The 26,926-nt window shown below is 39.0% G+C and overlaps 6 protein-coding genes across 9 annotated transcripts; 2 read left to right on the plus strand and 4 right to left on the minus strand.

The window, feature by feature from the left end:
* Positions 1 to 1,097: 1,097 nt before the first annotated feature.
* Positions 1,098 to 2,332, minus strand: LOC6640656 (translation initiation factor IF-3, mitochondrial). The gene is made up of 2 exons (XM_002063377.4): positions 1,859 to 2,332; positions 1,098 to 1,796 (listed from the first exon to the last, which is right to left on the minus strand). The coding sequence occupies exons 1-2, from the start codon at positions 2,125 to 2,127 to the stop codon at positions 1,430 to 1,432; spliced, it is 636 nt and encodes a 211-aa protein (XP_002063413.1). The 5' UTR covers positions 2,128 to 2,332; the 3' UTR covers positions 1,098 to 1,429.
* Positions 2,333 to 3,189: 857 nt separating this feature from the next.
* LOC6640655 (spondin-1) lies at positions 3,190 to 6,330 on the minus strand. Its single transcript, XM_023174888.2, has 5 exons — positions 6,122 to 6,330; positions 5,446 to 5,846; positions 5,177 to 5,389; positions 4,689 to 5,115; positions 3,190 to 4,628 (listed from the first exon to the last, which is right to left on the minus strand). Exons 1-5 carry the CDS (start codon positions 6,288 to 6,290, stop codon positions 3,253 to 3,255), a joined length of 2,586 nt encoding a protein of 861 aa, XP_023030656.1. The 5' UTR covers positions 6,291 to 6,330; the 3' UTR covers positions 3,190 to 3,252.
* Positions 6,331 to 6,522: 192 nt separating this feature from the next.
* Positions 6,523 to 9,854, minus strand: LOC6640654 (spondin-1). The gene is made up of 4 exons (XM_002063375.3): positions 8,908 to 9,854; positions 8,247 to 8,851; positions 7,933 to 8,190; positions 6,523 to 7,874 (listed from the first exon to the last, which is right to left on the minus strand). Exons 1-4 carry the CDS (start codon positions 9,098 to 9,100, stop codon positions 6,558 to 6,560), a joined length of 2,373 nt encoding a protein of 790 aa, XP_002063411.2. The 5' UTR covers positions 9,101 to 9,854; the 3' UTR covers positions 6,523 to 6,557.
* Positions 9,855 to 10,748: 894 nt separating this feature from the next.
* On the minus strand, positions 10,749 to 15,185 carry LOC6640653 (spondin-1). Its single transcript, XM_023174887.1, has 7 exons — positions 15,163 to 15,185; positions 13,588 to 13,772; positions 13,135 to 13,523; positions 12,618 to 13,079; positions 12,390 to 12,561; positions 12,212 to 12,333; positions 10,749 to 12,147 (listed from the first exon to the last, which is right to left on the minus strand). Exons 1-7 carry the CDS (start codon positions 15,168 to 15,170, stop codon positions 10,831 to 10,833), a joined length of 2,655 nt encoding a protein of 884 aa, XP_023030655.1. The 5' UTR covers positions 15,171 to 15,185; the 3' UTR covers positions 10,749 to 10,830.
* Positions 15,186 to 15,686: 501 nt separating this feature from the next.
* Positions 15,687 to 20,819, plus strand: LOC6640338 (nuclear matrix constituent protein 1a). Of its 4 annotated transcripts, none has more exons than XR_006953977.1 (10): positions 15,687 to 15,954; positions 16,019 to 16,089; positions 16,969 to 17,614; positions 17,676 to 17,836; positions 17,897 to 18,957; positions 19,014 to 19,331; positions 19,390 to 19,666; positions 19,724 to 19,935; positions 20,189 to 20,284; positions 20,386 to 20,411. XR_006953977.1 is itself a non-coding variant. In XM_023174884.2 (9 exons), exons 1-9 carry the CDS (start codon positions 15,921 to 15,923, stop codon positions 20,696 to 20,698), a joined length of 3,084 nt encoding a protein of 1,027 aa, XP_023030652.1. In that variant the 5' UTR covers positions 15,688 to 15,920; the 3' UTR covers positions 20,699 to 20,819. The 4 variants fall into 4 exon arrangements, 2 of the variants coding, with proteins under 2 accessions (XP_023030654.1, XP_023030652.1); XR_006953976.1 differs by having other exon boundaries at positions 19,724 to 19,926; XM_023174884.2 differs by lacking the exon at positions 20,189 to 20,284 and having other exon boundaries at positions 15,688 to 15,954; positions 19,724 to 19,926; positions 20,386 to 20,819.
* Positions 20,820 to 24,503: 3,684 nt separating this feature from the next.
* On the plus strand, positions 24,504 to 26,853 carry LOC6640337 (sodium-dependent nutrient amino acid transporter 1). Its single transcript, XM_002063372.4, has 6 exons — positions 24,504 to 24,669; positions 24,733 to 25,033; positions 25,091 to 25,307; positions 25,385 to 25,759; positions 25,817 to 26,555; positions 26,611 to 26,853. Exons 1-6 carry the CDS (start codon positions 24,574 to 24,576, stop codon positions 26,752 to 26,754), a joined length of 1,872 nt encoding a protein of 623 aa, XP_002063408.3. The 5' UTR covers positions 24,504 to 24,573; the 3' UTR covers positions 26,755 to 26,853.
* Positions 26,854 to 26,926: the final 73 nt, after the last annotated feature.

The following is a 26,926-nucleotide window of genomic DNA, read 5'->3' on the forward strand; positions in this document are numbered from 1 at the left end:
TTACTAACATTTTTTAAACAAAAGAAATATGAGATAGTCGATGAATCATTGTAAAGATGAAAGCCTGTGGCTGGTCTAAAATGGTATCGGCTAATAGGGATCAGTACCAATTTCATAATGTTGAAGTCGAAATGATAACAAAAGTATTGGAAATCTAAAATAAGAACATTTACTAATTGTCCCTTTCCAACTTTAAGCTTTTGGTTACTTTCGACTTCTTAAGTTCTAAAGTCAAGTCGTACTTTTAAGCTGATATGGGTTTTAAGATTTTTTAATTCTGATTCAGGTAAGATAAACCAGATTTAGACAATTTAAATATGTAATTGGTAAAGTGCCCAGAACAAACTATTACCAAATTAAGCAAAATAACCTCAATAAGTTACATTTTAATTCGCATTAACTCAATTCCTTTTTTTAAAACTTTAATTCAAGTTTTTGAAATATATAATTTTATAATTTTCAATGAGTTTGGAACTATTTCACAGTCATTGTTTATGCTGAGAGATGATCAGATGAAGCATCTGGCTGAAGTCACGGGTGGCATGATGATGAATTTTTTTGAAAATAGCATAATTAATTTTCTTTCTGCTCATATTGCAAGTCCGCCAGTTCATGCTTGTAGCTTGCCTTTAGGAAATAAATGGGGAATTGAATTATAAGTTATTTCCAAAAAATTTCCTACTTTTTGCAGCCATCCACATACGTTTCGTGGTATTCTGCATACCGTGTGTGGGATCCACTTCTCGTTGATATTCTGTATAGAATTAAATTACATTTAAATATTAAATGAAATTCACCAAGCCAAGAGTGGAAGACAGGATTTGGATACTTAAAAGGCTTTTTAGATAATGGATGGCCAATTTGGTAAGTACAAGTTTATGAAAAAAATAATAATTAGTAAAAGATTTTAAAAATTCAGTTTTAGTTCTTACTAAGTAGAACGATTTGCATGAAGTTTTTATTCCTAAATCAATTGATTTTAAGAATTTCAAGGCCGTTTAGATTTCAATATTACTTAGCTATCTGTGTATGTACTTATATAGACTTGTCCAAGGTAGTAATTTGTTTAAATGAATATGTATATAAACATGATAAACTTTGTTGAATTTACGCATTATATTTGAAATGAGAAAATCGAATGCTGGGCATTAAAACAGAATCGAAAGTTGCTTAATATCTATTGTTTTCAGTTACTATCACTTCGGCAGTTATTATCATTCTGGGCATTTTTTAGAATGCGTATCCAAAAAACATATTTCATGGTAAATAAAAAGAAAAAGGATGCAGCTGCCACCATGGCGGGTTTAGCGATGCCAACAGACGGGTCTCCATCATTCTGCGAACTTTGGCTGAGACTCCGTATCTGCATTGGGATTGGAGCAATGTTCATGCCATGCTTAAGATATATCCGAGGCGATGGCGCTGATTGTCACGATGTTGCCACAGGAGGGGGCGAGACAGGTAAAATGCTAAATTTGATCATGGAACCTTTGCTGCGTTTCTGGACAATTTTGCCTATAACATTTGGCTCTTTAATTGTCTGTTCAATGGCCTTAACCAAGCGCTCGGCATTGCCATCAGCATCGCTTGGCCCACTTGCACCTTGGATCAATATGCGAACTTCGTGCTTCTTGCCCAGCCATTTAACAATATTCTTCAGTCTCGACGATAAATCATGATCTGTGATACGGGCTCCTATGGTCAAAGATTTCTCGGATTTCTTTTGATTTTTTTCGTTGACCGACGTTTGTGTTACTCCTCCCTCCTCGTTTAACATTTCAGCTGTTGTGACTAGTCTATTAAATAATAAAAACCATTAAAAACAATTTATAACTATTTCCTAATATATTTTTCGTACTTGAAAGTAGGTCGTCCTGTTTTTGCATCATTTTGTTCGGTGCGCAACAAGTGCAATTCACGCCTCTTGGCCAATTTCTTTGCCTCCTCCAATGTTGTGACTGATAAGGCTTGGTTTTGCCCAATGAGTGTAATTTTTTGATTTGTTTGCGTCTTATTTGGTTTGTCCTTTTCGCCTGCCGCTTGGGAATGCGCCAAGAATCTTTGCAGTGGAGCCTGCTGGACACTTACCAATTGGCGCACCACAAAATGCAGCCGGCTTAAATTCATAATCGTTTTGACAAATTTCTATATTTTCGGCAATAATTATTGTGCAATGTTTGGATTAGAGATGGACTATTATAGTTAGAGATGAGAAGTGCTAGGTAATTAGAGACGGGCGATATTTAAACTACCAGGGGAAAGTTCAGAAAGTGTGTCACACAAAATTGTGAATTTTCGACATGTCGGAATAAAATTAGTTTTGAATTGTTACCGATTTTAGTTTAATTTATACATTTATTTATATTTTTTTTTTATTTTTTTGCCCATGTGGAGGGAATTGAAAAACAGATGTTTGTAGAACGGAGATGGAGACTCTTCCGAAACCATAAACTATACAAACATATATGTATTCTTGATCAGCGTAAGTAGTCGAGTCGATATACCTATGTACTTAATTAGAAAGCTACTTGAATAAAACTTGATATTTAACCTTTTTATTGTCTAATTAAGATTAAGTTTGAGAATTCGTTGGTTCAGACGACTATATTATATAAATGCCATATGTCATATAGCTGCCATAGAAACCATTGATCGAACAGCCTACTTAATGGAGAATTATCTCAGTAGAAATATAGAATGTCTTTTTCAAGAAATTTCTAATAATATAGATAAATTTTATAAAATTAAAAAAAAAAATATTTAGTTACGAAACCATTTGAATAAATTTTACTGAAGGACGACACAGATGTATGCCGTTGAAATCATCGAAAGTAGAAAAGCCTACTTCATTCAGGGATACATGTCTGTCTCAATAGAAATGTAAAAAATTTCAGTAGGCTGTGCGAGAAATTTACTATAATATAGAAAAACCTCACGAAATCCAAAAATATTTTCACAAAACTGATTCTCGGAAATGGTTAAAGAGAATATTCAAATGGATTCCCGTCTGATGAATTCGAAATCCACTGAAGTTTGGAACGGTTTTCTTCAGTCATTTTTTGTTATTCTTGATAAAAGCAAGAATAACAAATCTAACTTCGCCCTTGTTTAGTTGTTTCAATAGAGACACCAACCGTCACAAATCTAGATTCGTTTTGATTGAAATTTGAATTTTTATTGTGTTTTTTCTATATTAATTTATTTATCCTTTAGTATTTTTAGTACATTTAAATCTAACAATAAGCTTAGGCATTACTTTCCATAATTACGACTATTGAAAGGTTGGTTATAATTGTAGACATTTCTCTGTTCGTCACGCGATGTTTCCCCCGCTCTTAGGGCGGTCAATATTACTTGACATTGCATCGAATTTTTGTGTTGTTGCAAGAGTGCAGCATTCTGCGGTACTCGACACTTCTCGCACTCCTCAAACCGTGTGAACTTATTCATATTACGATCACACAAATCCGCTGCATAGATCATGCACTCGTCAGCACAGAAATTGTAGAACCAGTAGTGTCCTGTTATGGTTTGATCTGGGCAGCGAGGTTGGACAGTGTTCAGCATTTGAAAGCAGTGACTAGAAGCTGGAATATCGGGATCTAATGTACCCAAGGATTCTTCTAAGCCGATGTTGAAGCTGTTACCATTGTTGTTCCAAACATTTTGTTTGGGCTCAAATGGTGTGTTTGGAACTGGGCCTTGTTGCCAGGAGGAACGTTGCATATCCTCCAAACGTGGTGGGGATTGTTGTCTGCTGGGCGGCATCGGATACTGCCAATCTGGCTGACTCTGTGATTGTCCTGGCTGACTCTGTGATTGACCTGGCTGTCTCTGTGACTGTCCTGGCTGTCTCTGTGACTGTCCTGGCTGTCTCTGTGACTGTCCTGGCTGTCTCTGTGACTGTCGTCCTGGCTGACTCCATTGGGTATTAGTATTTGAATTTTGATCCCAATTATAGTCGGAACCCTTTAGGTCGCCAACTTCCAAATTGCCACCATACCCAGATTGTTTGTCCTCAAATAAATTGTTGCCATCGTATGTTTGCTGTTCTTGCTCTGCTTCTGGCTGGGAATCGTACGTGCCACCTCCTCCGGCCGCTCCGTATTGATCATCAAAGGCTCCACTGCCATATTGGGTTCCGCGTAAGTTACCCAAGCACGCTTGGCCCGCACATTTTCTCATCTCTTTCAACTCCAAAGGATAAACACTTTGGCATTTTAGCTCTACTCCCGGATTTATGTATTGACGTTGTCGAATCTGATATCCCTCGCCACAGGTGACACTGCAGGAACTCCAGCCACTCCATGGACCCAACTGGCACTCTGCTCGACTGTGCTGCTGGTGTTGTTGCTGTTGCTGCTGCTGACGACCTGGCCCTCCCATTGCAAGATCATCAAAGCCTGTCTCTTCCTCAAAAGGCATAATATGATTTTGGCCACAGATTTCTCCTTGACATTCACGCTCCTCATATTGGGGAACATTGCAATTGTATACTTTGGCCAGCTCTGGCTGCTTGTAGACGCGTCTTCTATACTGCATGCCGGGGCCACATTTGGAGGAACAGTCACTAAAACTAGACCACGGATGGGTCAGGCATTCCCGAGGTACCTCAGCATCGTTATTTGCTACAAAGAAAGGGTCAGTAATAGCCCAAAAACTTCATCTACCATCTTATTCTGACTTACAATCTTCATCCGCACAGCGTCGTTCGTAAAGACGTTGTCTTCGCACCGTCAACACGGCCATCGGTTTCATGGGGGATCCATCTTTGTCATAAAACGGGGACCGAGGGTCATTGGGAAAATCCGAGCGCATACGCCTGATGACGTCTGGTGGCACTTGTGGTTGATCAGAGGATCTGTAGGAGGGTCCTGCATCGGTGCCCACATCCCAGGGATACAATTTAATAACCTTCTCCTCTAACCAAGTGCAGTTCCGTAAACAAAGCTCCACGCCGCTGATGCCGACAATCCAATCGGGTGACGGTTCAATTTTGGAGGCAAAAGAAACCATATGATGCACTGGATCCACACGTATAGAGGCCATAGTTTTTCCATTTAAATTTGGATAGGCAGGACCACGAGCTTTAATAATCGTGCGTATTTTTTGATCCTTAAAACATTATAGAAGAAAGGAGAGAGGTACAGAAAGATGGTTAGACATATGAACTCACCCGAAAGTTCATGCTAAACTCTCGTTCCAAAAGGCGTGAGTTACAATACTGAGCATATTGTTTAAGTCCTTCACTGGCCAGCGATCCAGGCTCCCAGAACCGATAGTCTGAGCTATGGGCAGCGCCTACTAGTTCACAAAAGCGTGTTTCCCAGGCCCGAGCAGGAAAATCCTTGGGATGCAAATTACGTGACCAGACACCTTCGAAAATAAGCTGCAGGTACCCCAATATATGATTCACCATGATTTGCGACATTTATTTAGACCCACCTCGTAGCGTGCCTCATCGCAGGCACAGCATGGCACATCTATAGCTGGAGATACTGGAGTCGGTTGACTTTCCACATCGTCGGTCACTTCTTCGCATATGCGCCTTGTCAATCCACCATCATCCATATGCCAGACCTCACGATGTTGCAGCACAGTGGCCCGTATAAGTATACAACCACTGCCTGCTCGACTAGGTGCCACCCAAGTCAAATGCATGTGCGTCTTGGGATTGGTATTGGTGTTCTCCACCATGTTAATGCAATTTGGACTAAACCGCGTCTCGATCCGATCGTTCAGCTCAAAGTGTCCCAAGTCATCGTTATAATTGAAGTCGCCGTTTTCATTCTCCAGAGCCAATATATAGCTGATATAACGATGTCCATTGAAGGCATTGAGGGAGACTGTTTTGGTGGCAAGAGAACAGCTTATCAACGGCCTTGATTAATGATATACTACATATGAATGTATTTGTTTTTGTATTGTATATATGTATAAGGAGGTATGCCAAATGCTTTAGCATTTGCAAAAGGTCTGGGGCGATAAGCTCGACTCCATGTGCGCAAGTTTTTTGTTGTTTTTATTTTGTTTACAAAACAAAAAACATTGCAAAATTGTGGGAAACCTTGTGCCAGCGAGACCAAGTTCAAGCGCAAGGCCAATGAACTCACGCACTTACCGTTGTATTCCTGACCAAGTATATATGTTTCCGGATTGTCTGTTATGCTTATCACAAAATTCTCATCGACGGGGGACTTGTGCGTGACCGTATTAGCCGGACGACGCGTACAGATCAAAGCCTGAACTCCGACCAACATCAATCCGAGTAGTAACAAGCGCAGCCACATCTTCTCCAGAATGAGTAACGTTTCAGACTAAAGCAACGTTTTGCAAAAAAGAATCAAACAGAAACCAAGCTAGAGTGGATGGCCACTCACTGATAAGCTCTCCCTTTGAGAGCGAAGGCGGCTGCTGACCCACTGGTACAAATACACATATTTCATGTGCCTTATCAGCGCCGGAAAACAATGACTCGATGACTCTTAGAATGAATGAAATGAAACGAAACTAAGCTTAAGATTCTCTTATAAAATCGGATTAGTTTATTCTGCACTTTAAGTGCCATAACGACCACGTTTGGCACCATAGTAGTAGGGGTTAGGGGTAGGGCCCCCAGCATAGCCCTGATTATAATTATTTGCCATATTGGAATTTGCATTGCCTTCATATAGATCCATGGCCTCATTCTCGGTACGTTCTAAATTCAATTGCGGATCATAACAGGTGGCCAGACAGGAGTCCAATGTTCGAAAGCGATTCCTGTTCTCATCACAGTTGTCCGAGGTGAAGATTTTGCATTCGTGATCTTCGTGATCATAAAACCAATAATTTCTCACAGTCACAGGATTGGCCAGACAGGGGGTTGTAGACGCCTCGGGTTTCTTGAAGCAGTAGTCCTGCACCACTTTGTAGTTGCTGGCATCCTTTGGACGATCATTATAACGACTTCCAAGCGCAGGTAAACGCGTTGTGAAGTATGGCATTTGTCTAGGTGTCGTATAATCCGTTCCATACTCATTGTAATTGCTAATTCCCTGGTCATTTGAGGAATAGGGTGACTGATAATGTTGATTCGGGGTGTCCATGGGTGCATAGGGAGTTTGAATGGTGGTTGGCCAATTGTGAGAATTATCTAAAGAATTATATCCACTTGGTTTATTGTATGCATTATTATTCCAACTTTTTCCGCTTGGCTCATTGGTTTCGCCAAATACATCAGGCTGCGGCAAATCATCGAATTCCCCATTATCCGTTATAGTGCCTCCGCAGTCGGAGGCGAAGCATTGACGTTGTTCCTCCAAGGGTAATCTCACAGCAGTCATACAACGTGCTCTTGCTCGGGAATTGAAGTAGTCACGAGAACGGGTAGAAATCCCCTTGCCACATGTTGCGGAACATGGCGACCATTCACTCCAAGTGGTCAGCTCGCATTCGGCCATGGAGCCGACACCAAAACTCGAGCCATCCTGCTCGATACCTGTGTCTGCATTAGGCGACTCCTCCTCGGCGTCCACCCCGCATTGGGTGCCTTGACATTGACGCATTTCGTCAAGCCGTCGATCGCAATTGTAGTTCGCCGCCAAAATGGGATTCTTATAGCTTCGCATACGTTGAGACAATCCGGGACCACATCGCGCACTGCAATTATTCCATTCATTCCACGGATGCGTAGCACACTCCAGTGGTCCATCCTGATCCATCATATCCTCTTCACATTCACGTATGTAAAGCTTCTTACGGGTCAAATAGAGAGTGGCCAGTGGTTTCATGGGTGCTCCTGAATCATCAAAGAATGGCGAACGATAATCACTGGGATACGATGAAGTAATGCGGCGTATAACATCCGGAGGCACTTGCGCTTCATCGGCGGACTTGTAGAATTAATGAAAATTATATATGGATTCCACTTCCCACACACACAACACTTACCATATATGAGGGGCCCGAATCGGTGCCTATATCCCAGGGATACAGATTTAATGTCTTACGCTCCAACCACGTACAATTACTAAGGCATAGCTCCAAGCCGGATATGCCCAAGATCCAATCCGGTGAAGGATTTATTTTCACCGACAATGAAATTTGGTGATGGATCTTGTCGACACGAGCGTTTGCTAGTGTTGTACCAAACACATTTCGTCGATAGGAGATTCCAGGTGCCTTAATTATCGTTCTCACTTGACCATTCTGCGAATAATGAAATTGGCTTAGCCAAAGTTAACTTTCATCACATCACAAAATACCTGAGTATTCTCTCTGATTTCGTTTTCAAGAGTTCTCGTGGATCCATGCTCAGCCAACTCTTTCATGCCCTTGCTGGCACGTTCTCCGTATGCCCAATAGCGATAGTTGTAGTTATGGGAAGCGCCAATTATCTCACCCAAATGTGTGCGCCAAGCCTCATTGGGAAAGTCCTTGGCGTGAGTGTTCCTGGCCCATTTACGCTCCAGAAGGATCTCATACTTGGCCTCATCACAAGCACAACAGTTTTGTAGTGGCGGCGTAAGGCTATTCAGATCATCGATCTCTTCGGCACAGATGCGTTTTGTCAGAAATCCATCGTCAATGAACCAGACATCGCGATGCTGGACAACGCTCGCCTTCATCAGTACACAGCCACTTTCTGGCTGCTTTGGAGCTATCCATGAGACATCTATGCGTGCCTTGGCATTAGTATTTGTGCTCTCCACCAAATTCTCACAGCCTGTTGCGAATCGTGTATCTGTATTGTCGAATAACTCAAAGTGTCCTGTCATGTCTAATCCATTGTATATTGGAGATTGATCCTCTCCCTCTAAAGCCAGCGTGAAGCTAATGAATTTCAATCCATTAGGGCAAGAGAGTGATACTGGGGACAGATGCGAATTGAATTGAAATGATTCATTACGCACTAAAAGTTCTTACCATTATATTGATTGCCTGGTATATAAGTCGTGGGATTACCATCAATAAGAATCTTAAAGTTCTCATCAACTGCTGAACGGTCTCCACTTGCACCTTGGGGTATTCGATTGCATTCACTCTCCACTTCCGAGATAAAATATAATATACATAAGAGGAACAGAGCCCAAACTGATCTCATTTTTACTGGAAACATGCTCACTGGTCAATAGTTAAAAGTGAACTGCCGAAATTGGGTGAAACTTTTCGATTATTCGACAAACATTTCAATTATTTCCTCAGAGCGTTCGCTTAATTGAATATATATGTATATTCAAAGTGCTATTTGTGTGGCGATCTTCAATTAGTCGATTTTCTTTTATTTTTATTTTTTTTTTTTTTTGCTGGGGTTCTTTGAACTTGGCTGGGGAGAGGAAGCTGAACGGAAGGGCAGAAACACGTAGGTTCTGTATGTAGGTCAATGATAAATGGTCAAATTTAAAAGCAGTTAACTGATCTAGTCTCTCATAGCTATGAGTTCGAAGTATTCATAATTTGTATTATAGTTTTTTAGTTGTTTAGCAAGAAGCAAATCACAGATATAAATTGGCAAATATCCTTTTATAGTGACTATATATAAACCCTTTAATAAGAAGAGAGACAGTTGGATCAACAGCGGAATCGAATTAAACCTAGAGCTTCATGTGGGAAAAATACGACTCAGTGTGCAGGGACAGTTCTTCGCAACTACATTACGTCATTATTTACAACAATAATAGCTCGAATATTAGATCGAATGTTATTACTATAGATGTCACACACTGCGTATGAGTTATGGCTGTCTAAATAGTCGGAAGCAAAAAAAGACAGCCAATCCTACTAGGTTCAGATAACACTGTAAATCCGCCACTGGTTAACATTGCATGTGTAATTTAGAAAAACAGACAGACAGACAAACAGACACGGATAATATATTTATTACTATAAATTTTTAACTAAAACCATTCTCACCTGACAATTTAAACAAAGGATTTAATTAAGGTATATTTTTAAAATCATTGGCTCCTAAATGTTTCGTAAAAAATACTTTTGAATACAGTTGGCTCTCGTTAATTCGAAGTTTCAGGGACTTTTAAAATATTACGAATTATCGAGTACTTAAAATATTGATTCGAAATTGTTAAGAGAAAATATATAAAACTTACAATTATCTAATGTTTTTTTTATAAATGCTAATGTTTTACTTATTTATAATTCGATTTAATTAATTTTTCAAAAGAACTCATTTATACGGGTTCGTTTTGAAGCATATTTCTGCTGCTTTTTTAAGGAGAAAAAGTGCTTGATACTTGATCAGTTTTGTTTTATATGTTATCGAAAGTGGCTCTAGCTACTGACACCTCGGCAAAAGGTTCAGATATTTTGCCTTCATCTTGATCGTTGCTTTTGCCATTCTTTTCTGTCGCAGATCGGTTAGAGATCTTGAGACAACAACATCTTTAACCAATTACATATAGTCAGAGAAACTCCGCTGATGTCAACTACTGGTACCATTGATATTTCTTCATTATCCATAATTAATTCCAACGAAACAATTCCTATGGAAGCGTGGGTCAACTATTTGTGTCTATGTTTTTGATTTTATAGTTTTGGCATTATAATTTTTGCTATAATTTAAAGAACTTTTTAGGTGTAGTGAAACTCGTAGAAGATTTCGCTTCGCAAAACGTTTTTAGGCATGGAAATCCATTTTCAATAAATATTATTATTCTCTTCTACACAGTCGAAAACCGAAGTGAAGATACGAAGATGTCGCCTTCTAGGCCACGACAAAAAGAAAATGCTTAAAAAACCAATCAAAAAAATTCAATTTCCAAGATTATATTTTAATAAGATTATGTAGTTTTGGATTGGTTAACTTTATTGACCTGTGTCCCATCTCTGGTGTTACCACTTGTCTGCCTCATCGTTGCTACTCATTAGACAGGGCATCATAACGCACTTTTCAATTCGTACACGATCCTTGCACTTGTAGCTAAGATCCGTATTGAGAAGTGTCCTTGTACGTTGTCTTACTGCATTATCCCCACAACTGGCCGTACATGGCGTCCATGCCGACCATTCTGAGTAGCGGCATTCGTCTCGCGGCTCCATGGGCTGCATCTTGGAGGTCATGTGACGCCGCTCACCATAGCCCCCGCCACCAGTTACCGTATACATGTCGTCGCAACGCTGATAGCAGCGATCGTGCCTTACCAAATGCTTTGGACAGGATTTTCCCCCGTACTTGGGAGTGCGCAGGACACGACGTGTCTTCAACTGGACTCCCTCGCCGCAGGTGGCATTACAGCTGTGGGCTACCCAATCGGATACCATACAATCGACGGCATGATGGACTCCCTCGTATTGGAGCTCCTGTTTGTGTCGGGGCAAACGGCAGGTGTCTTCGCATTCCTCTTTCGACTTGAACTTGTTGCGATTGGTGTCACAACGATCAGACCAATAGATGCCGCATTGATCGCTGATGTGATCGTAATACCAATAATTGGTTACGTCGCTGTCGCGGCAATGGCTTTCCGTGAGTTGTTCGTAGCAATGAAGGGGCACGATGGTATCGCAGCTGGGATTAGTACAGTTGACCTCTTCCTGAACTTTGATATGTCGGCAAGGGTCGTGGCTGCCTTTGCCATCATGCTCAATGCCATAAACTTGGTGATTATTCCATACTTTACGAATACGTTGCCGCTGCCCAGAGCCGCCACAGGGACCCATACAGGGCGAGAAGTCAGACCAAGGCGATACACCACATGCTGCTGGAATGTATTCCTCTTTATGCTGACTATAGCTCTCAAAGTTCCGAAATAGGGAGCGTCTTTCAGCCTGTGCCTCTTCGTCGCCATTCCCTGCCTGGTTATCATCTTCTCCTTCCTCTGCCCCGCCTTCGCCATTGGCAATCTCTCCGCCACATTCCATTGCCTCGCAGACTTTTGTCTCCTGCAGACGTACCTTGCTGACCTTCTGGCACTTCTTCTTGGCCTTTTTGTTGAGGTAATGACGCGATCGGATCATTTCACCTGTGCCGCATGTCACCGTACAGCTTGACCATTCGCTCCACTCACTAACCTGGCAAATGGGATCTTCGGAAGCGGATGGAGGAGCTCCCTCTTCCGCTTGAGCACCTTCAGGTGCTTCTTCATTAAAGCTGGAACATTTGCGACCCATACAGTTCTTCTCCTCTCGCAAAGCATTGTTGCATCGATTGCGCTGTTATGGAAAAAATCTAAATTACTAAAGATCTCTGAATGGGAAGGGGCAGAGTTCCTCTTACCGAAGCCAGAGCGGGATTCTTGAAGTCACGTGTTCTGTATTGTTTGCCGGGTCCACATTTGGCACTGCATTCATCCCATCGACTCCAAGCATTTGTTTCGCACTCGGCTTGCTGTTGCTCAGCTGAAATGGGAAAAGAGTTAGATGCATTTATGGGAGGATCTTTGCTAATGTCCTACCATCCACTGACTCGCAGTTTTTCTCATAGAGACGTCGTCGATTGAGATGCAGAGTGGCCAAGGGCTTCATCTGGGCTCCGGTGGGATCGTAGAAAGGTGAACGTGGATCATTGGGAAAATTCGATTTGATACGACGCACCACATCTGGCGGCACTTGTGGCTGGTCAGCGGACTGCAATGACAGAAATCAGATGCATTGCTCTTCTATGTATGTAATGCATAACTTACCATATAAGATGGGCCACTATCCGTGCCCGCATCCCAGGGATATAAATTGTGCACTTTATTTTCCACCCACGAGCAATTGGGCAAACAGAGTTCCAGTCCCGATACGCCCACTATCCAATCCGGTGAGGGATCCACCATGGAAACCAATGAGATTAAATGGTGATTGGAGTCCACACGGAACACAGCAAATGTTTTCCCCGTCACATTGGGATAGGCTATGCCGCGTGCCTTGATGATAGTCCGAATATGTTCACTTTGATCCTTGAGCTCACTCTCTAGAGTTCGAGTGGACCCATGCTCGGCCACCTCACGCAAACCCTCGCTGGCGAGTTCTCCATACTGCCAAAACCGATAGTCAATGGTGTGAGAGGCGCCTATAATATCGCTAAAACGTGTACGCCAACTGTTTGCCGGAAAGTCCTTGGGATGTGTGTGACGCGACCATTTGCCCTCGAAAGTCAACTAACCAAAGATTTTCTTATGACATTTGATTCAGTTTGAAAGTAACAAAACTCACCTCATATTTCGCTTCATCACAAGCACAACATGGATCCACAATACTTGGCTGTGTATCAATGTCATCCACCTCTTCCTCACACATTCGCTTGGTGAGAAATCCATCGTCCATAAACCACACATCGCGATGCTGCATTACAGTTGCCCGTAACAATACGCAGCCCTGGCCAGGCGTTGAGGGAGCCACCCAGACGACATCAACGCGTGTCTTCACATTCGTATTGGTGTTCTCCACCAAATTGGCGCACCGTGGACTGAAACGCGTCTCTGAGATGTCGACAAGTTCAAAAGTACCCATAGCATTGGCATCATCCTCACTGTCACCATTTTCTACATCCAAAGCTAGCATAAAACTCACGAAGGACAGTCCAGAATATGCATTTAATGTTACTGAAATAAGATTGACAGACGTCAAAAATACGCATACTTAGATAGGCATAAGTATATCCCTCACCATTATATCTCTGACCCGGAACATAGGTCTGTTGTGTCCCAGCCACTGAGAGGACATAATTGTCATCAACTGGCGACTTGGCTGCAGTGGCACCCAAAGGAACTCGATTGCAAATCAGTCCCAGAGATGGCCAAGTGAATGCCAATAGTAGAATGAGGACAATTAATAGATCATTCATTTGGAATCTAACATCAAGATAAATAAAATTTTTTAAATGAAACCAAAGATGCTCGCTTTCTCTTACTCCCCATAATTATTTACATTTGATTCAAATAAAATCATTACTTTTATTTAATTTGTATTCTAGGATAGTTAAAGGTTTAAATTTAACGAAATGGAACGATAAGTGGTTTAATTGAGAACCAAATTTAGAACTATTTGAGAGTGAAGAATAACTATTTCGAGGGTCAATTCGATATTAATCCAAACCTTAAGATCGAGGATCACGCAACTATATCTGAGTCGAAGAACAATTAAAAACTCAAATATTGGATAGATTAATTAGCTGTTGCCACGAAAGTTGTGGAGGTCCTTTAATTGATGTTATTATTATTACGCGTTTTGTAAAGCAAAATGATTTTTTAACTAATATATTAATCATTTAATAAGCCAATTTCAAACAAAGTATGCTGATATTATAATTTATTATCGGTTATTTATCGAAAAAACAAAATTTTCAGAAAATCAGATGAGAACATTTGCCATTTTGATTCCCATGGTGAAAACCTATAATTAGGCTATTCTATTCGATTTTCAAGAAATTTCTATGGTTGATTGATATTGATAAGAAATTTTAGAGCACCATATTTTTAATATTGGGTTATATATTCTTATGGTCAATCCATTTTAATGAAATTTATTATACATATGATCCAAAATAATTGAAAGAAAAATTATTGGGTTAAATTTTTGTGGTTTTTTATAGGACTAAAATTAATATACCCAATTTTTGCAAGGGTAAAGTGATCACTGATCATTTATGCATGTATCCATTTTACTTCCTGCTATTTTTAGAATTTTTCACTTAATTGTTGATACTATAATCGCTGATATCGCATATCAATGATGAAAACCACGAGGCAATTAATGCAATTGATCTTGAAATTGTTTGGAATAGACCTTGATATGCTACAGAATATATGTGTATAGATTCGATCCGATGTGACCATATATATAAAAGGCGGAAATTAAAGCAAACTTTCGCTTTATATAGGTTTTTCACCTTTCCACTAATTTCATGGGATTCACTTTCCATTTTCCTCCCCCAATTGCCATGCGGAACTTAAATCAAATGTCTCTTGGCATATGCATCATTTTATATGTTTGTATGTGTAGACAGACGTATATATTATATGCGTTTAGAGAGGGGTCTACGTCACTGATTAAATTCAATTGAAAAACGCGCCGCGCCGATTGTCAGCCCCAGCAAAATAGATTTCATCATTAAAGGCAGTTTTAGGGTTTCACTGTGAAGCTCTCGAACCTCTCTGACACTTTCCCCCGAGCGAATTTCAACCCCAAGATAAAGCTAATTTCCTTTTTATAACGTATTTGGCATTCGATTTCAACACGTACACAGACATTTTTGGCACACTGTGATGCTTAACTTTTGGACACAGAGTTAAGGATGTGATTGTATACAGATAATTCTTGTACTTGTATAATTAATACATTTCCAAAAAAAAAAAGTTTCCGAGTGTTTAGAAAATTATTTTTGAATTTTGCAACCTACTCGATAGGCACTCGGCACGTAACTGAAATGCAAATGGAACAAAACTCGTAAATCGACTGAGTCGTGTCACATTTGAATGTGGATTAGTTACAATTGGACGATGTGCATCGACGATGGTGAGAGAGAGCACCAAGTGAGCAATGTAATTCCTTCTTATCGTCGTCTTCTCTTTGGTCTTGGTGTTTAGCTCGGCTTCTGTTTTTGCATTGAATTTCATTGGCGATTTGTTGACATTCGTTTGTTCTAAACATTGTCACACACATACATACAAATCGTACATTTGAAGTTTGTTGGAATTTTTTCCAATCAAAGTTACCGGGTTAGTTGCTTTCGTGTACACCTCATAACAGTTCAGATGAATTCATTCATTCGCATACGATTCTTTATACATAAAACAGCTTCGTGCTAAATTTTTTCGAAATTATATATATACAAATATATATATTTTCTACAATTTTTGTTACACAAATTAGTGAAGCGACTACACACAGGATTCACCCACATTGAATACATTCGCTACAATTTGTCTAACATATCCTTTCTGCTAGTTAGTTTATTTTGGGTTTTTTTTTCAAATCTATTTTTTAATTTCGTGGTAAAAATGTCGGAACCGAAAAGTGCCTCCCGTTGTGAGAGTAAGTAACAACTGTTCATTAATCCAATTTTCAGGTCCTTCTGCAGTTCGATCCTTTTCCATAGATCCGAAGAGTAATAGGACCACCGATTTAAGGGCACTTTCTAATGCATCGGCATCGAGGAAATCCCGCATGGTAAGAAATTTAAAAGCAAACAAATATAATCATATTTTCTTTAGTGCAGAATAATTGCAAAATAATTTCACAAATTATTTCGAAGGGAAGTAGTAGTGCTTCCGTGAGATAAGGGAAAATTTTCCGAAAATATTTTCGCAACCATAGGTACACAAAGGAATCATAAAAGGCTGACTTAACCAAAAGATAAAATTACCTTTATGATAATTTGAGTAAGGGAAATCTTCGATAAACGAAAACTTTGCTTGGAATGCCAACGCAAAGGTAGGATAACGCGAAGCTTCTGCCAGTCAAAGGCTGAATAATCGGTTCCCGATTTCCCGTTTTAAATGTTTTGTTTTTCATTAACACGATTATCCAAATTTTATTCGTTAAGTTGTCTTTGGCATGTCTTCTTACACTACGTTAATCTCAATGTTGCGTCTTGCCCCTCTGTTCCTTAATGAACCAAAATTCATTTTCAAAAATTTAAGAAGTGAAGAGGATTAATCCTTTGGCAAGATTAATGGTCAACAAGCTGGTGCAACATATTAATGTCTTTGCTTAAGGATTACATAGTCCTTACAAACGTTTTTCTGCATTAAGAATTGTCAGCCAAAGTTACGTATACGCAGAGTGTACCTCAGCTAAATCATAATTATGGAAGTGAAAAGTCTGCACTTTTTAGTTTTAGAAACTTAGTAAATACAAAATTAATAACGAACAATGAGCGCCGTAGAAAGATCTAACTGATAACAAAGTCTATGACTAACAGCTTAAGCTAAAAGGACATAAAATCCAACACATATTTGTGCTATCCAAATGTCCTGCTGCTCGCAAATTTTGACTACTATTCAATTGAGGATAGATTTAAATCTTTGTCTATGTTGTATTTTTTAGCCCAGTCGCTTGCCTGTACGTAGTCATTCGCTTAGTGGCTCAAAGAAGAACTCACCAAAATCTGGCCCAATACGTGCTACTTCGCCATCACCAGCTCAATTAAGACGCTCGGCGATTAAGAAACCGGATGTCGTGTCCACGGGTGATAACGTTACCAAAACCGAAACGGAAAAACCGAAAACTATTTGCAAACCGAAATTGGAACCACGCAGTAATAAGATTGCACAGCAACGCCTGAGCCGTGCCACATCTGCAATGCCGGCTAAAACAAATGTCCGTAAAGTTATTCTCCCCCCGGAAATAGACAATAAGAAGAAACAGGGAAATGTGAAGGCTACTGCAGTTCCTACTACTGCTACTGCAGTTCCTACTACTGCTACTGCAGTTCCTGAAAACCGTGTAGAACCATTGCCGAGTGCCACGCCAACATCTTCACGAGTAATCCAAACGAATGCAGCCCGAGCCTTTGAGGCCCAGCACAAAAAGTTGCAGGACTTCCAATCGGAATTCATGCGCAAATTGAGTCAACTAGGACGTTTGGGACAACACAAATCGGAGCAATATAAATTTGTGGCCGTGGTAATGAATGAGAAGTGCAAGTTGGTTGTGAAGGACGACAATTTAGTTGGCATGCCAAAGTTTTTGCGTAAGTATATCAATTTTATTTCGTTTGATCCAATAATACAAGGTAGACAAATCGCGCACAGCTGCTGAGTCAGTATTTGATCTGAAACAACGTTGTCGCCGCATGGTAGACTCAGGATTTGCAATGATGTCTGATAACCTTGCCTCCATACACAAGGCCAAAGACGAGACCGAAGCCAATGCTGCACGGGATAAGTTGCTCAACAAAATGCAGGTCTATTTGGTAAGAATTAAAAGCCTTAACCAAATGAGTCTATGTAAGTTTGGATTGATTTCTTCATAGAAACAAGAAATAGCAACACTATTAGCTGATATTGATCGTATGTGTGGTCCATCGAATAGCAAGTTAAGTGCTCTTCAGTCTGAGTTAAACGATGTGCGCGCCCAGAAGAACCTCCTGGATAGTCGTATCTTGGAAATTAGAAAAGAGCATTCCTCGGCCATGAACCAGTTGCGTGTCAATCAAGAGAAAGCCATGTCAACGGAGTCAGAGAAACGTGATAAGATCATAGCTAATTTGGAGAAGTCCCTCACTGAGGTAAAGAAAAATAAAGAACAAATGGAATTGGACTACAAAAAGGAGCGTGGCGATATGCTAAGTCCATTGCAACACGATAATTCAATTGATTTGGCTAAGCGTGATGAGATAATTGCAGATCTCGAGGAGACTGTCAAGAAATACAAAGACGAAATGTATTGCCTGGAGAAACGCTTATATGATAGCAAGAAGAAGCAAGCGGATCCAAATGAGAAATCAGAGATAGCTAAACGTGATCAAATCATATCAGATCTAAAGAATTCCTTGCGTGAAGCCATGGTTGAAAAGCAAAAGATTGAGATCAGCCACAACGAATCGTCGAGTCAAACTGTTGAGTTGTGCGAAAATGATGAGAACATATCCGAACTTAAGGATGCCTTGCTTGAAGCCCAGAAAAAGAATAAGCAATTTGAGGAAGTTTGCGCAGAGCATAAAAAAATAATTCATAAATTGCGAATGGATCATACGGTGTCAATGTCAACAGAGTCGGGCAGACGTGAAAGGGCCTTTATAGATCTGAAGCAAAATTTGCGCCAAGCCGAAGATAGAACGTTGCACTTCGAGCGCCTTTACAATGACAGTAAAGCGAAGATTACTGAATTGAAGAACCAAGTAAAGCAAATGTCAGATAAGCCAACGGGGACAGAAAAGAAAAAGATCATTGGAGGTGTAAACAAGTGCCTGGTGGAAACTCGAAAAGAGTTGTTAGCTCAAACGGATGTGTTGGCCCAGAAGAAGCCCTTGGACAAAGACAGTCAAAAGGCAATGGAATTCCTTAACACTGAGGCTGAGAAACTTAAGACCATGTTTGTACAAATAAATTCATATTTTAAATAAATCTTTCTAATTTTAACAATTTCAGCAACACTCAAATGCAAAGTAGCCTGGAGAAGGCAAATGAGAACTTAGAGCTTAGTCGTAAGAATATCGAAGCTAACGAGGAACGCATTTCATTCTTGGAGAACGAACTAAAGAAAGCAAGTGAACTAATTCCTAGTCCCAATCATTTGGACGCAGGTTTGCTGGCAGCGAACCGCACCATAGCAGATCTAAAATCACAAGTGATTTCTCTAGAGCAGCACAGGAATGTGATTAGTGAAGAAGTCAAAAAGTTAATGGCCCAACATGAGGCCTTCGATGAGTTGACTACGAAATTCAAAGAGTCTCAAATAGATATCAGGTGAGTGAAATTTCCCAACCAGCGACGAGAGTTTCCTTTCACAAGCTCCTTTTTGTAGTGAATTGAAAGAGAAGCTAAAGGCGACTGAAAGTCAACTAATGAAACGTACCGAATCCGAGTTGAAGTTGCGCAATGAGCTAAACCTGTCCAAGGAGGAACTGTGCAAATTTGAGGATCAAGTGAATCGTTTAAGCGAGCAGCTGGAACGCGATAAACAATTGCTAGATGTGCGTTCCGAGATGATCAATACATTGCAGAAGAATGAAGCGGAGACCAGCAGCAAACTCGAGCACATGTACAGTGAATTCAAACAGAAAAAAGAAACCCTCACACAGGTCGGAATCGGAATAACTTATTTACTTATTCTTTATTCTCTTTGTTTCTTGTTGCAGGTAAATGGTGAACTGATCTCCAGAAATGAAGAGTTTCGCAATCTCTTCGGTACGCTGAGCAGCAAGCAAATGGAGGTCAGACGTCAGAATCATATAATCAAGCTGCTCGAGGAGAATAACAAAAGGGGTTCAATGCTTCGTATTAAACAGGAGGAGAGGAATGCCGTAATGCAAGATGAGATATTTAGGTTAAGGAGTTCCATGTAAGTGATGTACGCAATGTTACCAAGGGTTTATCCCTTTTCTTTTGTATACCCTGCACTTAATGAGTTAAAAGGTTTATAGTTCTATGAGCCGAACTACTAAATTGTTTGATGTAAATATCGGGATTAGGTTTCTTTTGTTTTCTTGTTTGGCGATTAGCTGTACTTTAAAAATTTGATGAAATTTGCAGGGTATATTATTGTTTTTTATTTGTTTTGCAAAAGTTCGCCAATTAGCCTAAGTAATTTGCAATTTTTACAGAAATTCATTAATGTTAGGGACCGTGGCTATCGACATCTAATCCAATTGATTAATTCCGGAGTCAGAAAAACTGTTAACAATTTGTAAACAATTTTGGTAAGTTGCAATTTGGCGAACTTTTGCAGTACACATACATAACTATACATGTAAATAACTATTAACATAAAATGTAATTGTAATTATTTTCTTTTATTTAGGCGTGATTATGTCAAGGTTATTATAGGTAATAACGGACAAAATTGTTTTGAAGTTGTGACAGATGCTGAAATTTTAGACCATCAACCATCTGACCTGGAAATTAATCACACTTGCCCGGATCTCAATTGTAAATTTCATTGTCCGAAAAAATCACTGGCTAAAACGAATCAAAAGAAAAAGGAGAAAAAGCAGACGCCTAAGGCCAAGACCCAAAAGGATCATAAAAATAAGTCGTGTACTCAACCAAAACTAAATAATGGCACTACCGTACTGCTAGAACCAAAATTTAAGGGCAAATTCCTTAAGAAATAACTAAATTTGTTGTATTTAATTCATGTCTTAGTTCACAAACGAAAAAGAATATGTTATGCTTTATTAATTCAAGTCAAGTCACAAGTAATATTTCAAATAAACAAATATGTATAACAGAGAATCGGCAAAGTTTAAAGAACCACAAATGAACGATCATCAATCTGACACAATTAATTAAAATGCATTTGCATTTTGAGTGCAGGGTCACAATAATCTCAATAGCAATTGAGTTTCAGTTGGTCTAAGCCAGATATTCTTAAATACCGCGACGCCGCGAGATATGCCATGAAAAACCTAAACAAAAATCATTTGGACAGATACTTTTCGTTAATTGGGCTCTGCGTTTGTAGGTTTCTTTGTGAGTTATCAGCTATGCTCTAGCTAGTCGTATGGAAGAGCTCGTCAAAGACAGTTGCGTGTGAAAGAAAGATTAAGATTAATGTCAACATTTTTATTCCATTTCTGTGTAAGCATATGAACGATTTAGTGTTTTAATAGACTTAAGCATATGGAATAAATTGTTATCCAAGGACTCTTGGTTTTAAAATGTGCAAAAAAGTGGTAAAAGTGGTTGATTCCCTTAAAGTTGGTTCCAGCAAATCGTTTAGTCCTGGCACTAAAATAATGCACTATTTATAAGGACATTCTTTTTCAACAAAAATTGAAATCTTGGTTATATTGTGGGCAGATTGTCTATTTCAAAAAGGCTCTTGGATTATCCTTTTTAAATGCTAAAAGTGTTTGTAAATTGTTTATCTCTTTGTCTCTTCTCCTTCAATGCTAAAACTAGTTGAGGATCACAACTAAATTAACTTTCGGTTTTAGATTATCTATTTCATGAAGACTCTTTGTCTGTCTTCTTCAATGTTGAGAGTCACAACTAAATTAACTTTCGCTTTTAGATTGACCATTTCAAGAAGGCTCTTGGACTATCCTCATTTAATGCTTAAACTAGTTGAGAACCAAAACTTAAAAAACTTTCACTGTGGGTTCAAAAATGATTTTATAAAAACAATATGGACTTCATATTATATTGTTATTACTCAACTTATAAGAAACTAATGTGTTTAGACATTTGACTTTATTAGTTTTAGGATTAAATCCAACACGAGCCATTGCTCCACACTAAAATTTTCTATTTTCAGTTTGGTGTTTTTTTTTTGTGTCTAACAGATAACTTTATTAAGTATTTAGTGTAGCAAGTGTTAGATGAGGGAATTGGTCTAAATTATGACCAAGTCTTTAAATCACTTTCAACACGTGTCAACAACTTTCGGCTATCTCCAAAACCTCCGATAATAAGAATTTTTATTAGGATACAAAATGAGATTGCTCTTAACATTTAACAATTATGTAGATAATATGCTTCTATTTCTTTTTGTTTAGACAGAGATACATACGTTTATTTTACTATTTGTTTGGAGATTTCTTAGAAGTATATACTTTTTTATTTTGATGACTTGCACAGTGACACGAAATGGCTTAAATACCGCATGAATAATTGTTACATTGAACTCATATGCTATATGCCAGCAAAAACAAATGAAATCAGACAATTTTCTTTATCAGCAAAATGCCGAAAGTCCCATAAATTTTATTTGTGATAATTGCATTTAAAAAGTCTGCATAATTAATTGCTTAATGAATTGAGATTGATGTAATTTAAATATTTAAAAAAAATAATATGCATAATATATGTATGTACATAAATGCACCTGAGATAGAGTAATGATCACTAACAATTTTGTTTTAATTGTTTCAATACACCATTAAATTAGATTCAGAGCTAGAACTAAAAACAAGAGAATCGTTTTAAAGTAAGACTCAAAAGTTGACTTTTCTAAATCATTAAGATTACCTAGTTAAAAATTGGTTGATTGGTTGATGTAGTTCATTAAAAGTTACGGCACTATCGACCAAGATGGGCCTTCTACATCATTCGTAAAGGTAGTTATATGATATAATGGTCCGATTCTGATGAAACTTGGCACAGAAATCAATATATAAGGACTTTCAAATATAAAATGTAATAATAATTCTGTGAAAAACGTCAAGTAATTGATCTAAGACTTGTTCTTAAACGATGGCTTGATTTTTATCATATTTGATGTTATTAAACTTAAATAAAAAGATTTTTAATAAAGTGTTTTGAAAGTTCGTTTTCTAAAAATGTTATAGCGGTCGAATCACAGATATACAAGTCGGTGTTTTAGCACTTTAGCTTTAAGGGTCTAGGATGCCATTACATCAATCAGGAATAAGTACACCCAGACTGACGGACATGTCTATATTAGCTCTTCTACTTATTTCGTTCGAAAAATTCAACGTTGGCCTCTAAAAATTCATGTAATGTAACTGGAAAACCCTGTGATACTTTTTCACAATTTTTTGGTCATCCCTGAATAAGAATGCAACTAAAATATAGAAGGAGAAGAGAAAACGAAAAACTGCATATTTTGAACAAAATAATGTGATAAGTCTTTGTCCAACTTTATTATTGCGCGCACCTTATGGCCGAAGATGCTTCATTCTATCCGTATACTCTTTTTGTATAACACCTCAATATTTTAATAAATTTATAATATTTATACCAGACTCTACTACTGATAACTGTTTGAATCACACCAAATCTCAGATTCTATTAATATTAATTTATTTTAATTTTTTACAATGTTAGCGACAATGAACCCCTCTGAACTTATTAAGCTCGTTATTTGCATAGTTCGTCATGATATCTCTTAACTACTATCTAACTATAACTCTTATCAAAATGTTCACACGTGCCTACTTAAAATTCAACTAATTCTTAAAAGTTACTCTATATTAGATCTTTTATATTGCATGAATACATTGAAAAGTCCAAACAAGACTTTTGGTTTTTGGAAGGTCTTATTCACGCAACTTGTTTGACCGAGTTTATAAAACAAAGTATTTGATATTCGAAAGATAAATACAATGTTTACATCTTGCATTTGTGAGTTTCATTAAACGATAATCACAACTCAAAGAATAAAGGAGTATCAAATCCGACTTGATCTTGATATTTTCCTAATGATTTTTTGCGATAATTTCTTTGAAAATTAGACAAACAATGTCGGTAATTCCTCATCAGCTGAGTTAAAGTTATATTGCTTTCTTCTGCTAAATTACTTGGCGTGAGAAATTGAATTACCCGGAGTGAGAACTTCTATTGCTAAATAAGAGCTTGAGTTTCATTTGGTTTAGTTTCTATTCCATTCGTTTGCCTAGCAAATACACAATTCTTTTTCATCAAAAGTCTACGATTTTCAAGTTCATTGAGTTATTTGCTTAATGAATGTACTCATTCTCAACAAAATAAATGTTTGTTCATCAAACCTTGAGCTAAAATTAAAATATGTTAAGTTTAAAACATTGTGATGTCAATAGAAATGAGAAAGTATCTCTAATTCTAATTTTTTATTTCCCTGACGAGCCTCCGCAGGCAGCTCGTATCTTGTTTATTTCTCAATTTCGAGAACATCTCGAATTATGACCAAGCATGATTATATATATATATATTTACCAGATGAGGTGAGAAACCAAATGCTTTCTAGAATTGACTCAACTGACAGAGGTGGTCATAACAAAGAGGAGATGCGGTGCTTTGTATGGGTTTAGTTTAGTAAATATTTTCTTCCTAGCCAACGACATTTGTTTATTGTAAACATCTTATCTTATATTGTTTTTGATTGTTGTTTTCGGGGGTATATAAGATATCTGCCTTACTGTGGCTTTTCTCATCTGGTTAGACTAGCATTTCAGCTTACTGTTTTGTCCCCAACTGCGTGCATTTCATTTGATACACATATTTTGTTCCCAAAAACTAGTCTAACTAGTCTAAATACTCCAAAACTATGGATGCTACAGAGTACGAGAAGTTAAGCAGATTGATGGAAATCGAGCAGCAGAGGAAGCGGCCATGTGTCATCTATACCACAAATGAGGATGAGGTAGATCTAACTGAAAGATTGTCCTTGTAATTTCAATCAATTGATTTCTATTGATGCATTCAGCTTAAACTCGATTATCAAGATGAGGAATCAACGACGACTCCGTCCACACCGGTTCAGGAGCGGGATCAATGGAGCAAGGGTGTTGAGTTTCTTTTTTCCTGCATAGCTCTGTCCGTGGGTTTGGGCAACGTTTGGCGATTTCCCTTTATTGCTCTGGAGAATGGAGGTGGCGCTTTTCTTATACCCTATGTGATTGTCCTTTTGCTGATTGGACGACCTGTTTACTATCTGGAAGTGATTGTTGGACAGTTCTCAAGTCGTGGCTGCATAAAGGCTTTTGACCTAGCTCCCATTATGAAGGGTAAGTCATCTATAAGTCTTCTCTCATGAATCCGTTTTCATATTCTTCTCGTTACAGGCATAGCCTATGGTCAGGTGTATTCCACTGCATTGGCCACCACTTACTATGCCTGCATTATGGCTCTGACTATACGCTATTTGCTAGCCTCTTTTAGCGAGGTTCTACCCTGGACTTATTGCCTAATCGAATGGGGCAGTCAGTGTGTGGCAACTGGAGCATCGGGTAATGGCACTGACCTTAAGCATGGAGTCTCTTCAGCAGAATTGTATTTCACGTAAGTCTACGCTCCATTTGGACAATCACAAATGAGATTCGTTTGAGAAATTCAAATACTGGAATTCTATTTTACAGACAAACTGTGTTGAGGGAGCCTCTGGATTTAGAGGATGGTTTAGGTTCACCCAGCTGGGATTTAGTTTTGTGTCTAATGGTCACTTGGATAATCATAGCCACTACCCTAATCAAGGGAATACGCAGCTCTGGCAAGGCTTCCTATTTCTTGGCCCTTTTTCCCTACGTCATTATGCTGATTCTGCTCGTACGTGCCGTGACTCTGCCTGGTGCCTGGCAAGGCATTTCTTACTTCCTCAAGCCCCAGTGGTCGCAGTTGCTCAATCCGCATGTCTGGTATGCAGCCATCACTCAAATGTTTTTCTCACTGGCCATTTGCTTCGGGACTCTAGTGATGTATGCCTCGTTCAATGATTTCCACAAGAATGTGCACAAGTGAGTAGTGTCAGATGGAGGAGGAGGACCTGCAGCTAACCAATTTTATCTTCACAGAGATGTTATTATTATCACAACAATCGATTCGTTTACCTCTCTATTGGCTGGCTGCATTATCTTTGGCATTCTCGGCAATCTTGCCCATGAGACAAACACTACGGATATCTCTCAAGTGGTCAAGGGTGGCGCCGGATTGGCGTTTATCTCGTATCCGGAGGCCATTGCCAAGTTTAAGTTTCTGCCCCAAATGTTTGCAGTACTGTTCTTTTTCATGTTGTTGGTATTGGGCATTGGTAGCAACATTGGAATGGCGTCATGTGTGATAAATGCAACCAAAGATCGTTTTACCCAATTACCTCATTGGTTATTGGCCATCGGTTTCTCAGTGTTGGGATTCCTATGCGGCTTGGTCTACATGACACCGGGTGGACAATTCGTATTGAATCTGGTGGACTTCTATGGCTGCACCTTCATTGCCTTGGTCCTGGCTATTGCCGAACTTTTGGCCTTCGGCTGGATTTATGGAGTGAAACGAATTTGCAGCGATATTGAGTTCATGCTGAATGTGAAGACAAGTTTCTATTGGCGCATCTGTTGGGCTATTGTGGCGCCGGGTCTGATGTTCTTGGTGCTCGTTTACATGCTGGTCAGCTACGAGCCATTAACCTATAGAGGAACCCTCTATCCATCGGCAGCATATGTGGCAGGTTGGGCAATCTGGGGCGTGGGTGTGGCCCAATTGCCCTTGTGGGCCATCTATACCATTTACCAACAACCGGCGGATACATTCAGCAAGGTAAGTTCATTTGGAATGAGTTTCTGTCCAAAGTAATAATGTGATTCTGATTTAGAAACTGAAACTGGCCATTCAACCAACTACCGACTGGGGTCCACGTCAGCCGCAGCTATTTGAGGCCTATATTCTTCATCGCAAACAGCAATCGGAGGTCCAGCCGAAATCTGGAAGTTTCTTTTTTAATAATATCTTTGGTTAGTTCAAGGGTTTTAGTAATTTGCTGTTACTTACTCAGTAAGTGTCCAACGCTTAGAAATTTATTTTGCTTTAATGCAAATTAAGCTTTAATTTTGACAAATATGCTAAATAGTTTTAATATTTTTTATATACTTATATATACATATGTATATTTATAGATTTTTATGTATATG

The sequence above is a fragment of the Drosophila willistoni genome (assembly GCF_018902025.1).
Source record: "Drosophila willistoni isolate 14030-0811.24 chromosome 2L unlocalized genomic scaffold, UCI_dwil_1.1 Seg196, whole genome shotgun sequence".
Classification (NCBI taxonomy): Eukaryota; Metazoa; Arthropoda; class Insecta; order Diptera; family Drosophilidae; genus Drosophila; species Drosophila willistoni.